The sequence below is a fragment of the Acanthopagrus latus genome, chromosome 6, assembly GCF_904848185.1.
Source record: "Acanthopagrus latus isolate v.2019 chromosome 6, fAcaLat1.1, whole genome shotgun sequence".
NCBI classification, from domain to species: Eukaryota; Metazoa; Chordata; class Actinopteri; order Spariformes; family Sparidae; genus Acanthopagrus; species Acanthopagrus latus.
The window spans coordinates 31,533,247-31,548,527 of record NC_051044.1 but is presented as its reverse complement, the minus strand read 5'-3'; the positions used below and the strand labels follow the sequence as shown (position 1 = coordinate 31,548,527).

At 39.9% G+C, this 15,281-nt stretch overlaps 1 protein-coding gene across 2 annotated transcripts in view; it reads left to right on the top strand.

Moving 5' to 3' along the window:
- The window catches only part of fhit (fragile histidine triad diadenosine triphosphatase), a 368,692-nt gene that overhangs the window by 289,014 nt on the left and 64,397 nt on the right, over nt 1–15,281 (top strand). For both annotated transcript variants that reach the window (XM_037102526.1, XM_037102527.1), the window contains 2 exons: nt 9,822–9,967; nt 14,573–14,602. In XM_037102526.1, the coding sequence (XP_036958421.1) occupies nt 9,822–9,967; nt 14,573–14,602 (176 nt within the window). The remainder of the gene's footprint in view (nt 1–9,821; nt 9,968–14,572; nt 14,603–15,281) is intronic.

Below are 15,281 nucleotides of genomic sequence, written 5' to 3'. Positions count from 1 at the left end.
CTTAAGTAGTATTACAAACTCATGCAATGACCTCATTTTTTGCCATTTAAAAAAAAAAATGGGGGTGGAATAGGTGCAATCTTCCTAGATTGCACCTGTCAAACGGTGGCGGAAATTGGAAGTGGGCACAAATGCGGACTCAAGGAGGCAAGATAGGAGAGAACAAAACGTGAGCTTTATTTAACAAGAGTCCCAAACAACAAAAAAAAACAAAAACAAAACAGGGGCACAATGAAAATGATTCCAAGGACAGAAAAACAAAGTAGCAAATGAAACAGCTAAAAAAAGTGCAAACAAAATGTCAAAGTTCAAATCGAACACAGTGTCAGGCTTCACAAAATGGCAGGCAGGAACCCAATAACACAACACAAAGGAAACAGTTCAGTTGCAAAAGAATATGTTTAATTACAAGCGAGGGTCAAACCAAGTAGTCAGTCAGCGAGGCAAACAAATCCAGAGGGAGCAGGCAAGAGGGAGAGTCCAGAGTCCAAAAGGCAGGTCGAATCACAAGCAGGCAGGATCAGATTCAAAAAATACAGAACACACTAGACAATCTGGCAAAGAACTGAGGGAACAGGCTCAGTATAAATCCTGAGGGGGCTGATTAGCTGATGAGGAGCAGGTGAGTAAGGGGGTGGAGCAGATCAGGTGGATCAAACCAACAGGTAATGCAGAGCAGGGGGGAGAGGCAGGGTCTGAAATGACGTGAGAGTTAGTGAGGAGAAAACATGAAACAGACAGATGAAAAACTAAAGTCTGGCTGAAGTTGTGACACACAGAAGAAACAGAAATCAAGGACAACTAAAAACATACTGCTGAAGAACAGAAGACACGCAAGGAAACACAAGGAACGTTACACGCAATACCAACAATGAACTGAGAAGGAGTGCATAGGGAACAAAGGCTTAAATACACAGAACACACTGATGAGGGGACAAGGAACAGGTGAGGCGAGAGAGGAGGGAAGAGGACAGGTGAGATAACGAGGGGGAAGCACAGAGCAGAAATAACACTGGCACACACAGGGAGACAAACATGCAACAAGAGGAAAAAAGAGGAACAGCACAGGAGACACTGAAACGACATAAGAGGACATGGAAATCAAAACGTAAGACAAAACAAGACACAGAACAAAGATACAGAATCATGAACCACAACAGCACCAACAAGGATTCATTTTTAAATTTGATTAAATCATAGTTTAGGTTTAATGATTCAATTATGTTGCACCAAACTTTAAAGACTAGCTTAAAATTAAGAACAATGCCATTTAAACCTCTCTTTAAACCTCATATTAGTTGTTTCTCCAAAACTAGATTATATTTAACCCCTCTAAACCCGCTGGCCCATCGGGAGGTCAGCTTGGGCCGGTCAAAGCTGGTCGGTACCACAAATGAGGATGTAAGTGTTAACACTTGTATGAATATAGGTTAGATATGTGGTGTCCTCCACAGATGAGCCATATGGTTGATTTTAATTGACACCATGACAAGCCAATTATAACTTGTTCAGATTTACAAGCACAGTAAACAGAAGAGACTGGAAAAAACATGGCTACTCCCTACTTTTGAGGTGGTCATGAGGTCCATAAGTGTCCATGACTTGATAATTAACACGCAATACAAATACAAATGTTAAAGGGCCACATGGATTTTTTTCAGTGGCTCAAAGATCCATGTATTGAGGTTGGTCAGGCCACATGCAATAATACTGTAATATTCAAAACAAAATATCCTTTTCATTTAAAACAACAAAAATATGAAATAAAATAAATGTCATTTCCATTTTGACATAAATTAAAATACATAGTTGAATATTTCCTCCTTGTGTCCATCACTTCAGTCCTGCATTATTTTATTATTTCTGCATCCGAGAATGGCTTCTTGTGCTTCCCCAACATCCACACCACTCTAAGTGAGTACTAGTTGCTGTTTGTTGTTGGGTCATAGATGTGACAGGAATCATACTTGCAACTTCATATGACGAATTCAGTGCATTTATTTTTGTTGTGCTTACCTCTGAATTTTGAGGAAATGTCTCTTTAAAATTCCTATGCTTCATCTCATAATGCTGTTTCAAATTAGAAATCTTCATCACAGCTATAGTCTCCTGGCATATTAAGCACATGGGTCTTGTGCTGGTTGGAGAGAGAATGAATGCAAATTTTTCAGTCCATTCTTCTTCAAATTGCTGCTTTTCACTGTCTGTTTTTCGTTAAGCAGTGAACTCGGAACACGCCATTTTCATGCAATTTTGGCTCCTACAGCCGGCAAAATGCGAACTGCTCAAAAAACGAAAGTGAAAGTTAGTGACCCAGCTGTCTGTGTATCATTAGCATGGAGACAAGTCCCAGTGTACACATGCTGACCCAACCAAAACACATAGTGAAGGAATAACAGTTTGGGGGCCGCCTATTGAGGACCACTGGTCTAAAAAATCTAATTAAATTAATCCAAGTTATGAATGTTGTCCTATGAAGTCCATTGCGCCCTGTCTGGAAACTCTGTTTGCAAACCAAAAACACACCTACTTTCACAAAAGGAGACATGTTTTCTCTTCTTCCTGACCAGTCGGGTATCGTTGGGCCTCCTGCCCTCATGCACATGTCTCAAACAAGGAGACCAAGAGAGGCCTGTAGGTGAAGCCAGAGGCCTAAACTACTTCAGCCACGAGGTCTACAGAACAAAGAGCAGGGAAAAAGGCCGACCAGGTGTGAAAAACATGACCAGGTTGACCTGCTCCCAAGACGTTCACCCGGTTCCTATTGGCTGTGAGCCCGGAAGCTCTGCCAGGATCACAGTGACGTAACTCCCATGTTAAAAGGTCACAGAGAATTCCTGCCCTTCGTATTCCCGGAGCTTATGTTGTGAAGACACTTCAGTCTCATGCAACCGCTGCCATAAGGATACAACTTTGAGAAACGTTTTTCACTTTTGCTTGAGCTAATTTCAGTTCCCTCCTCGCTGGACGAGACAGAGACTGATTTTGTTTTACTTTCGTTTTTGTTTGGATGTTCGTTATTGTTTTGGATCCCTAGAGGAGCACTGACGCTGAACAACCGAGCCGTTCCCTCACCGCCTGCAGAAGTTAGAAATAATCTTCAGAAGAGACGAAACCGTCCCCTCCATCGAGTCGACATAATGCTGTGAACAGCCTGCCATCAGCTTTTAGGATGCTAAAGCTGACCCCCGTCTCGTGCTCCTGGATGAGTTAGAGCTTCGAGTCAGACAGGCACCCACGCTACCGCAACAAGCGGTCACCAAGTTAGAGGCTTTTGTTTGTAAAGAAACAGATAGTATATAGAGTGTTTCTTCTTTGTTATGCTTTTTGTTCTGAAAGGACCGCCAAGTCTGATTTATGGTTGCCTGTACTGTGCACTAACAGTGTTTGCTACGCTCGCTAGGAGCTAATTCAAGCTAATCCAGTCTGTACAGTCTTGCCGCTGTGTGTGACCATAATACGTCATATTCCAGCTCGCAAGGGAGAGACGACCACATGCACCACGTGGCCACTGTGTTTTGTTTCTTTGTTGTCTGCTAAGTGTTCGCTTAGCTTCTTTCCTCTTTTACTAATGCACACACACGCACACACACACCGAGATACACATATTCTTATGGGCAATCTGTTGTAAACTTACAGATAATAACCCCGCTATAAGATAAGACTTGTGTTCAGCATATCCCCTTCATTGACTTTAAAGACGGATTCCTCTCAGTGGTACGACTACCTTTGTGGAACTGTGGGTATTATCCCTCTAAATTCACCTCTCGTGTGACCAAACCACACACGAGACCAAAGACGGCGTAACCACCGCCTTTTTTCAAACCATGCGCGCATGTGTTGTGATCACCTTTGGTCGATACAGTCACTGCCGCCATTTTTGAATTCCAAGTATATGAATCAGTGAATCTGAATTCATCACCTCTGAATCCGCATTCTCACGTGACACAAAGTCACATCCGGTGTTTCCTGTAGTCTCTTCGCCGAGTATTCCTAAGTCACGCCCACTAATCTGTAGTCCGGCAAACGTGACTTCCCAAGCCCCACTCGGCCATCTTTGTAGTCTTTATTGGAGACTTCCTGCCACAAACACAGCATCTGTGATTATTTTGCACAATCCCATATTGTAAAAACTGCTGGTTGAGATGGTCAGTGCTTGGATTCATGCGTTCCCTCTTATCTAATTATTGATATTTTCATAATATTGACAATTTGATTAATTTTCAGACTTTGAGACTAAAGGTAAATCATTTGATTATTGATCCCTGTTTTCAGGATGGTGCCCCCTGTTCATTAATGACTCATAGTTACCTAGGTTTCATTAATCAACTATAATAATTAAAATTAATAATAACATCAATAATCAATATTGATTCCCAACAGTATCTTCTTTCCATATGTTGCTGGCTACACCATGTAAGTGACCCCATTCCTTTCTGTTTAATTTTCACCCTATTACAGCCCCTGGAGTTCACCAAGCACTCCTAGCTTTGAAGGACTATTGGCTCTGTAAGGTATCGTTAGTGGCCATGCTAGAACAAGTTTTTACTGGCAACCCACACATCAATCATTCACTCTTATAAGCAATTTTACCTTTCCAACATGAAAATCTATGATGTTATTCAAATATGACTTGTTGTAGAAAAAATGTTTTTGAGCTGTGTTTGAAGTGATGTAGTTTTGGTTGTGTTGTAGCCATATGCTAAAATATGTTATTCACTTTCAAATGAAGTATCACATTTGCATTTTGACCTCACAGTTCTTCTGGTAAAAGCTTTTCCATACAGGTATGAATTTCCTTTAAAAACGGGGTGTGTAACAAAACTTTCAACTCCAATTTAAATGGTGATCCAATATTATCTTGAAAGTTGTAGCTGAGAAGGTTTAACTTTAACATGGTTTTCTTTTTTTAAATGAACTGAGCAAAATTATCAAGTTGCTGGAATAAAATCTCAAACTCAAACTACCTTAGTTTTATGGTGATGCAGATTTTATTATTTTTTTTTTTTAAGATCTCAGATCAGTAGTTATGGAGCAGAAGACTGGACCTACTAACAGTAAAGCTATTTTAGCAAACTACTTGATGTTTTATTAAGGAACACAGAGTAACCCACACACGGTGGTTTTCCCTCTTCCATTTATACTAATGACAGCACGCACATTTATTTCATTTATATATACATGTTAATGTGGGTAGCATCTCCAAGTTGATCAAACTCTGTTTAACTTTGGTTTACATAACTAACCTTAGCTTTACTAAGCAGAGAATACATTTTAATGATGCAATGGTAATTCTGCTCAATTTTAAATCTGGATTTTTTTCATTTCAAACCTACTTTACCCAACTCTGATGAGAGCTAATCTTAGATTAAATTAAGCCTAAGTGTCAGATAACGTTACTGAAACAATGTCAATGGAAATGGACCTTTTTGTTAAATATGAAGATCCTAACACAGGTTCAAGTAGATGTGTTGCTCTGAAAAAGTGAATTGCTGATGGATGATGACAGTGGAAAGAGTTGGAGAGAGAAGGTCATAGTTTACCTGCCGGCACAGTAATGGCTGACTTATTTGACAACCTAGACGAGGCAGCAACTATGTTAACTCTTTTCATTACTTTATCATAAGCCTAAGCTAAGTGTTCTTGTAATTGTAAGAATAGTTCTTCGCAACTTTCCTGAAAAGCACCATATAAATAATGGTCTAATAATAATAACAATAATAATAATAATAATAATAATAAATGTTATTATGATTTCCATCAGGATGCCGTAGTGTCCATTAACACCACACTCCCACCTGGAGCAATCTTATCCTGCATGTGGCTATTACAAGTCTACTTGATTTGGTCATTTACTGCTGTGAACAGCCCACAGAATCAAGGTGTATTAGATTTTGTAAAATTGGTGTGATTCAGATGGGACAGAGAGGAGGAGGAAGGTCACTGAGAGGTACGAGTAATAATGACAGTGTGGCATTGGGAATGGGATTGGGGTGTGTGGATGTGAGGGGTACAAGGACAGATGTTTTCCCTCAAAGAAATGATTGCATTTGCAATGTAAAACCAATCTGTGATGCCTTGTTCTTATTACATGCACCACGACCCCGGGAGTGAATCAGACAAAAGCAGTCAAATAACTGTTGTGACAGATAATAATGGGATATGAGCAGATGGTTTTCTCACTATATGGAAATGCTTGGGCTCTTCAATCTCATCCTTCAAACCCCCTGACTGGAGCAGCCGGCCGGAGACAGAGAGGAGAGGCTGTTCTGGGCTGATGATGAGATTGGCTCGGGCAGAGACATATGGAAAGCTCTCCTCACTCTTTCCCACACAATAGTTGTGGGGAAGAAATCAGCCTCCCCTGGCACGCTAAAGACGCAGGCCATTCGGGAACCTCTGAAAAAGGTGTGTGCCTGTGAGTGGATACATACTCAAAAGGTGCTGTGTGTATTGGCATATAGTAAAAGGAGCGAGGGATTGGCACCTTGTGAAAAGTTCCTGTGTTTATTAGACTGAGATGATGAATAGAATGTCAGGCTTGTATACTCTGCTTCCTGATTGGGTTCGGGGCTGCAGCTAGGGATGGCAAAATGTTTTCTTAGGTCCTGCGTCCCAGTGTCGTCTGATTTTTTTATTTTTTTTTTCAAATTAGATAATTCTACAGCAGTGATTTATGGCCAAAGTTCTATGACAGTGCAGGAAGTTTTATGTTTATATAGTTCAGAATAAGGCAAAAGTGTTGTGTTCAAAACTAAGAGTTTAGAAATGCTCAATTTCCCTGTCAGCTCTCGAAAATAACTGTGATAAACTGCTAGGTAAGACACATATGAACTTTGATTGCATTTCCATGGTGTAATAATCATACATTTTTGTCCTTGAGCAGCTGAACTCTACTGCACTATGTAATCGACTCGCAGGGCTTCCCCACACAGGAAGCTTTACAGTAGCAATCCAGCTAAGCTAGGGGAGGTTTGATGCCTGGATCTATGTGCTGGGACCCTATTTGTACTGTTGCTGAAGTTTGGTGCTGTTCTGAGCATAATTTGTGGCTTTTTGATGGCAGCTTCTTGTTAGAGGCTTATACTGCAATGTTTTGTAATCATGCGGTCATTTCTGAGGTTGCTAAAACTAAGTAAACTAGCGGCCTGCAAACTTGATCTCTTGTGGGGGGATCTTACTTGTGTCACAGTGTGTTAGACCATGGATAAAATTTACACCGAAATATCCCTTAAACTCGTCGAGGTCAATGTGTTTGTTATTCATCCAGTGACAGAAAGAAAACAAGCTCTAGACTCGGCCTGTCTGTCTTCCATATGGACAAGCTCAATCACAGCACAGCACAAAGGAGAAAAAGATATCAGCTCATGTGGCATCTGATTTCATTTCATACACACACACAAACAAACACACACACGCATACAGACAGGCACACACGCACACTCACATACAAACACATACATACACACACATGCAGACAAACAGACAGACAGACAGACAGACATTTGTGGCTTTGTTTGTGGCTCTTGAGATAAATGGCTCTCAGAAGAGGCCACTGTGGCATGAAGTGCTAAGATGTAATCATCTTCTCACAACAGGATGCTGTTTCATGAGACAGGAATGAACTCCAATGTCTCTTTCAGTTTTTTTATGGCTTGGTGCCTTTATATTTTCTCATCACTAAGGATTTGAACACCATCAACAACCTGCAGCTCAACACTTCAAAGACTAAAGAACTGGTCATTGACTTCAGGACGGGCCGGACCCAGACTGAGACCAGTTCTGTTAGGAGCAGAGGAGGTGGAGGTTGGGGAGACCAATAAATATCTTGGGCTGTGGCTGGACAAGAAGCTGGCCTGGATGAGCAGCACTAAGCAGCTGTATAAGAAGGCTCAGAGCAGGATGTACTTCCTGAGGAGGCTACCATCCTTCAACATCTGCAGGAAGCTCTTGTGGATATTCTACCAGTCTGTGGTCGCCAGCGTTCTTTCTTACACTGTGGTGTGCTGGGGCGGGAACACGTCAGAGGCAGAACTTTCCAGGTTGGAAAAGCTGGTCAGGCAGGCTGGCTCGGTGGTCAGCATGAAGCTGGACCCTATGGTGACAGTGGCAGAGGAGAGAACCCTCAACAAACTGCGGGGTGTTCTGGAGAATGCCAACCACCCTCTGCACACTGTCATCAGCAGCCAGCGGAGCCGGTTCAGTGACAAGCTGCTCCTTCAAAAGTGCTGGACAAAGAGGCTGGAAAACTCCATTGTCCCCTGTGCCATCAAACTGTTCAACTCCTCACTGGGGGGAGGAGGGTGAACAGACTGAAGGACGTTTACAATAAGCATGTGTAATAATATAACCATGACAGATACTGTGTATCTGTGTATCTGCATACACACACATATATACTTATTCATATTCCTACAGTGTTTTTATATGTATTTACTTATATGTATATCTATGTAACTGTATATGTGTGTAACGGTGCTGTGTGTGTGACATGGAGCTTCAGTTTCCCAGAGGGAACCTCCCAAAAGGATCAGTAAAGTCGTCTAAGTCCATCTCCAATGCATTTGATTTGTGAAAGTCTTCAAAGCTGTTATAATTAAACCTAGGGCCCCTTTGGATAAACTTTGGAATCTTGAAGACAAAAATAACGTTATGGTTTTGAGGTCATGATATCTTAGTACAAGTCCATCCATCCATTTTCATCCGCTTATCCGACCAGGTCACGGGGGCAGCTGCCTGAGCAGGGACACCCAGACTTCCCTCTCTCCGGACACTTCCTCCTGCTGATCCGGGAGGACCCCAGGGCGTTCCCAGGCCAGCTGGGCGACATAGTCACTCCAGCGTGTCCTGGGTCTTCCTTGGGGTCTCCTCCCAGCGGGACATGCCAGGAACACCTCCCGAGGGAGTACAAGTCATGATAATTATTTTTTGTTTGTGAAGTGAGTTTTTGCTGTGCTTTCTTGCCTTGAATTAGATTGTATCAGCTTTCTTTGCCTGAATTGCTGATTGGCTAAGAGCATACCTGCTTATTTCCAATGTTGGCTGAATTGCTACTATCTCTGTTTGTTTCATTACCAAAACTGAATATCATAGTTTTTAATGCTTAATAACACTGATGCTAAGTTGTTAGCAGTAACACAATGGAGGACAAGTTGTTGTAGCGTACAACATAGATATCATAATTTCATGTTAATAGTCTTTGGAGAGGCTTGACTGCTTTTACTCAAATAGTGGCTGGGGACGGTATTAATAACTTCTGCATAAGTAAGTAAGTAAGTAGTAACTAAGTAAGTAAGTTTCATGTAGGTATGTGTTGGACCTACTTTCCGTGTGTGTGATAGAATAGTGATTACTGCCCTGCACTCTGGTGAAATGGGTTTAACTCACCATCATCTACAGATTGCAGAAGGTAAATATCAATTTACTTTATTTGTAAGACTTCAGTTCACATGCAGTTTTGGGTTCCCTTTCCACCCTGGATCTGAACCTGAATCTTTTTCAGATAAGATTTTTTTTTCCCAAATCGTTCAGCTCTGAGTCACTATATATTTCACTCTCTGCTTACTGGGGCAATGGAAGTATTCAGTTTTCAGCCAAATGGACCATTTATACGGCCAGATTAGGATGCTTGATGCTGCATTATTTTTCAGTAACTGCACAGTTATTGTGGATTAACCATAAAGCATAAAGCACTAAGACTCACTATCATGTAAAAGAGGTTTTAGATTTATAAGAGATGAGTAAATTCTTGCTCTTTTTGTTTCAGGTTTAGAAATATTTGAATGTTTTCAGCAAAGAATTCCTTAACACCATTTGCTCAGATATGTTGGTATGCCCTCTAAGACCAGTGGAGCGTTTTCGGGATCTTCAGCCAAATGAGGTGGCAGATTTATTCTGCAGCACTCAGAGAGTTGCCAACCTGGTGGAGAAGCACTTCAACGCCACCTCGCTCACCATCGCTATCCAGGTAAAAAAAAAAAAAAGGAATTACTGTTCATACATAGTGTTACATCAAATTCAGTTTGTAGTTGGGAATCAAATGCACAATGATAGGGGTCTCATCTCTGAAAAGGTGCTACATTATCAACTCATGTTGTGTTGTTTAAAGGAAATTCCAGTATTTAAAATTCATACTTGCCAAACTTTCAGAATCAGCCCAATAGATTACCTCAGCTGGCGGCCACAACTTGGCTGCAACTGCTACAATGTAATCCTTTGGGGCAGCTGTGTCTGTTTAAAGTAACATTTTTTGACAGGCTGAGGTTATTATTCTTAGTGTCTGACAACATGACAGAAGGCATTCATACAGAGATGGACCTTTTTCGTTAAAAGATCGTTTTGGTAAGTCTGGCTCAAGAAATCTCACAAAATGAGTCATTTCAGTTGTTGCCTCATCTAGATTGTGAACATCAATTCAATATGTGTGTATATATCTTGTCACTTAAGAGAACTGAAGAGAAAATATCTATCTATCTATCTATCTATCTATCTATCTATCTATCTATCTATCTATCGTATGGGAAAATAGTATTTTAAAAGAATACAGCAGATCTGTGTATTCAAATCAAGAAAAAAGTTGTTTTATATATGAAAATAGATAAATAAAAATCTTCACATTTGAAGAAAGTGAAATTTAAGATAGATTTGATAAAAGACCACTGAACTGACTTGAAATGATAGAAACTTTAGGCTTAGAGCAAAGTGAGGCCTGGCCCTGTTTTCAGAATGGATTAAGGCTGTTGTCTTGGGATGGAAGCCAAATACAGAGCTGGCTCTGACACCCAGACAGGCTCTCGTCTCAGACTGAATGGACTATTCTGCATAACTGGTGATATATATGCTAATATCAAAATAGCACCTAGCCCGCTCTGCTGCCCTGTCAGAGAAAATTGTTTCACAGGTTAGGAGAGAGAAGAAAAAAAAGACCAGAGCAGCAAAGAGTAATCTTTACTTGGATATCATTTTCTTTGACTGGAGAGGTGATGAGAAGTGATGATAGGAGATTAGTTGTGACAGCTCCTCGGTTACAGCTAGCTCATCTAAGGAGGATTCTCTACAGGAGGGGGCAACTGCCACTCCTGTGGCACATAATGATATCACACAAATCAGCCTCCCTGGAGAATTGGTTGTGAAAATAGACTGGATTGGATGGTGACACAAACACTATATTTTTTCCTCCTCAGTGCTAAAGAATAACAGCAAAGTCCATCAGATTTGATTTATTTATTTACTGTCCACTCTGATATATTAGAGCCAGTTATCACCTTCTAAAAGTATAGTCTCACTAAATGTAGTCACGCATATGACGGCGAAGAAGTGCAAGTGTGTCTCATTATGAAGATGTAGTTATGCTTCACGCCAGGCCAGAGAAAGAAAAACAAAGATAAGAGTTTAATATAATATGTGAAAAATATGTCAAGATCAGAATGAATGCAATTTCAAAGTCGTAATGATAATTCTCAAAATCTAAAAGTACCTGTTAAATGGAGTGCAGTGTTGTTTTCAGTTGTCTCGATGATACGTTAAGAGTATCTAAACCCCACAGTTTTTGAATCGACTCTACCCTGGAAATTTAAAGCAGGGCTTGGACCACTAGCATCTGCACACACAAATACATAATACACACATACAGACACTGACACACTATACAAGCAAGCATATTATTGAGGTTTTCTAGGTCATCTAGATATGAGCAACGATTAATGTAGAAGCACAGACACTTTTGACAGAAATTTCATATGAAGTGAAGGACCAGAGTCTCCTGTCAGCCAGAGCCACACCCGTTTTCTGAGACACCGAGGGCTGAGGACATGGAGAGACAGGAGAGGATCAGGGATAGTAAATAAGGCTCGATGAGGGGCCATTATTCAAAATAACCTCTCATATACACATATGAAACCAAACTCAATTGCATACTATACTGGATACCACATACACATACAGATGAAATGCTTTCACACACACAACTGGACAATAATAGAAAAAAAATTACACCACATACACAACTGAGAAGCTCTCACAAACACTAGTAAAATGTGTGTCATAACAGCATGTAGAGAACTGTCTTTAAAGTTTATCTGCCAATAACGGTCTCCCAGTCAATCAGAGCGCCCTTAAACGCATAGAAGTGGCTACACACCACTGCGGAGTGGGGCTTTGTGCTGACGTTGTTGGGTAAATGTACGTCTCTACAAATTGTGGTGAAGCGTTGAGAATATTTTAACTTTTATGTGAGTTGAAACACTGCAAGAAAAATGTGAAGTGCAAATTCTCATGTCCATAGGACTTTTTTTTTTTTTTTTTTTTTTTATCATGCAGAAATATCTGGCAACATGCCACATATTATTAAACTCACACTGTCCAAACAGCAGTGGTAAACCCAAACTTTTGCCTAATAAAACTTTCTATTTAGGTTGTCTTGTCAAATACTGGGTAATATTAGTTTATTTAATATGCCGTTAATCAATTAATATATTTGGCCCACTGGACATTATGGTAATTATATATTATAATGTAAACCCTGTCTGAAAGGTAGGTTTGGTTGGTAACAGAAGCTGTCACCTGCCTGCAGATCTGCTAATGGAAAAGTTCAATTGCAAAAGGCAGGTTTCAACTAGAACAGGGCAGTTTCTATTCATATTTATAACACAATGTAGAATTATATCACTGTATTTTGCAGGAAAATGTCAATATTTAGTCCTGAGTAAAATTACATGTAGGTTTTAAGATGGAACTCTTGTCAGTATTAATACAGATTATCATATAATGTTACTTGCAAGACCTCTATCCATTTTGTCTTGAAAGACATGATGATCATGATGACCATGATGATCTGAAGATAAATTCCTCTAAGCTATTGCATTTACTTAATTCCCAAACTAATAGCAAACATGTATTTCTTCCTCCTCTTTCAGTTGGCAAACAGCAAAATAGTGGACTGCCATCACGCCATTATTAACGTTGTGTTGATTACACAGTTAAGTGTGAGTGTTGTCAGTAGCTAGGGTTCCATTGAGATGTAGCTCAGTTTCAACCACAGTTTGAGAAACTGCAAAAAAAGTAATAATTACATGGGAATAAATGTGTTTCCATCCACTACTGGTATGTGATTATTATTAGTTGGTCACACTGCTGTGTGCTCTAAAATGCGCCACCTTGATCGCCACTCACTCCCTACAAACCTCTTATTCTTAGAGCCACACTACTCTTAAAACACCAGAAGCAAATCTAGGTTGATTACATAAAACTCACAGTTTCAGTCCAGTCTATTCCATTTCGGTGACAGCTTGTATGTATTTATTTTAAAGGGATAGTTTGTGTTTTTTGAAGTGGGGTCATATAAAGTAAATATCTATAGTCGATCTGTTCCCTACCATAATCACCGATCATTGCAGCCTCAGTTTGGAGAAGCAGAGAGCCGCTCCAGCCCAGACGCTCAGCTTTGTATTGCAGTGAACTGGGTCCAGAGAAAAAGTGAATTTTAACCACCTAAAACAAGGCTCACCTAAAAAAGTTCAAGTGTAAGTTGTATAGAGAAAATTCACACCGCTTTACATCACCATCAGACCGCCTTTTCTTTTGGCACTACATTTTATCAACCGTAGAACCTCCGTATCCCTACGCAGTAGCACAACTGGGCCTTGCAAAGGTCATAAAAATACAAAAACACACTGAAGTAAGGCTGGTTTCTGCAACATATGTGGCAAGGACTTCTCTAACCATCAGAGTATTACAAGCCTAAAATTTCACCAAGTTTATATCCATTTATTCATTGACTAACTCATCTATCAAATCTATTTGCATTAATCTATTTTTAAATGCTTACAGCAAATATTAGCATGTACAATTAATATTGATTAATTAATCACAGAGCTTATGATTAATTTGATTATCTTTAATCACTTGACAGCCCTACTTTTTATGTCTCTTTCATCAAGCACACACACAGCAACATTTGCATTTATTTGTTTGTGTCCACGTGATAAACTGAAGTCCAATATTCACTCTCCTTTTTGCTCTGGGTTGATCTTTTACAAAGCTTAAGAAAAATATCAGTCTCTGTAGCTGCTCCCCTATGGTTACTAATTAGATGCTGACTTTGTTAGCTGTTTGATGCAGGGTAGGCAGTTCACAGTGTTTCAGAGCATTTTGACTGAAAAAAGTGTTTGTTTTTTTCTTTTTTTTTCTTTTATAAACCAAAGCAGTGAGCTAAAAGACGTTAAACAGCTCTGTGAGCAGAGGGAAAATGTTAAGTTGCTGATATATGTCTGTGGGTTCATCATTACAAGGGGTCTCTCTTTCATTATACATGAGGAAAAAAAGTAACATGGGTTATATACAAAACATGCAGATAAGATTTAAGTTTTGATTTTTTTTCTTTTTAAGAAGTCATAACTGAATGTCAGAACAAAGAAGACAATGAGGGGAAAAAAGAGGAAAATCTTTTTGTATTAGTGTAGGAAAGAAGTGCAGTGCTGTGGCTCATCTGAAATTAAAATTTTCACTAAATTATTAATGTAAATATTTCTGAATTCCCAACTCTTTTCTAATTACCTCTTTCTGTTCCCACCAGGATGGCCCTGAAGCTGGACAAACTGTGAAGGTGAGAACTTAATAATTCACTGCCTTTTAAATATGTCATGAAGCCTCCGCAACAGTTATACACTATAAAATAATCATTGGATTTGCAGTACTAAATTCTTGCCATGGTTGAATAATTTAGGGATCTTTTCTAAACGGATTCAATAATTTTTGGTTTGGTTGGAGGCAGTATGCAATGATTCAAGTCACTTACTGGGAACTTACTGATGTTCAAAGGTTAAAGTGAGGGGAACAGAAGCATTAGCAGGCACTGCAACTCACAGCTCTACCACACCCTACACCCTTACTTTATCACAAGAATGGACATTTTATTCAGATGATACTTGTACTCAGGAAAAGTATTATATTTATTTATACTGTCTATTCATGCATCTACTCCCGGAGGATTGGAAAACATTGCATGCTTCTCATTTGGCTGCAGTACCCAGGGACAAAGCCCTGGTTCAACCAAAGACACGAGCACACAAGCTACCAGTTTGTCTTAAAGACTAGACTTAACAAAACAAGAATGAAGGGAACAAACAATAAAAAGTACTTGTTCTGTGTTATTCCCTGGATTAAAAGTGACTGCCATAAAGGAGATTATTAATTATGTGTAACCTATACAAGGAGGAGCGGAACGGCTGTAGAGCGGGCTGCTTCTTCCTCCAATCAGGGCATACATGGATGACATGATGGGT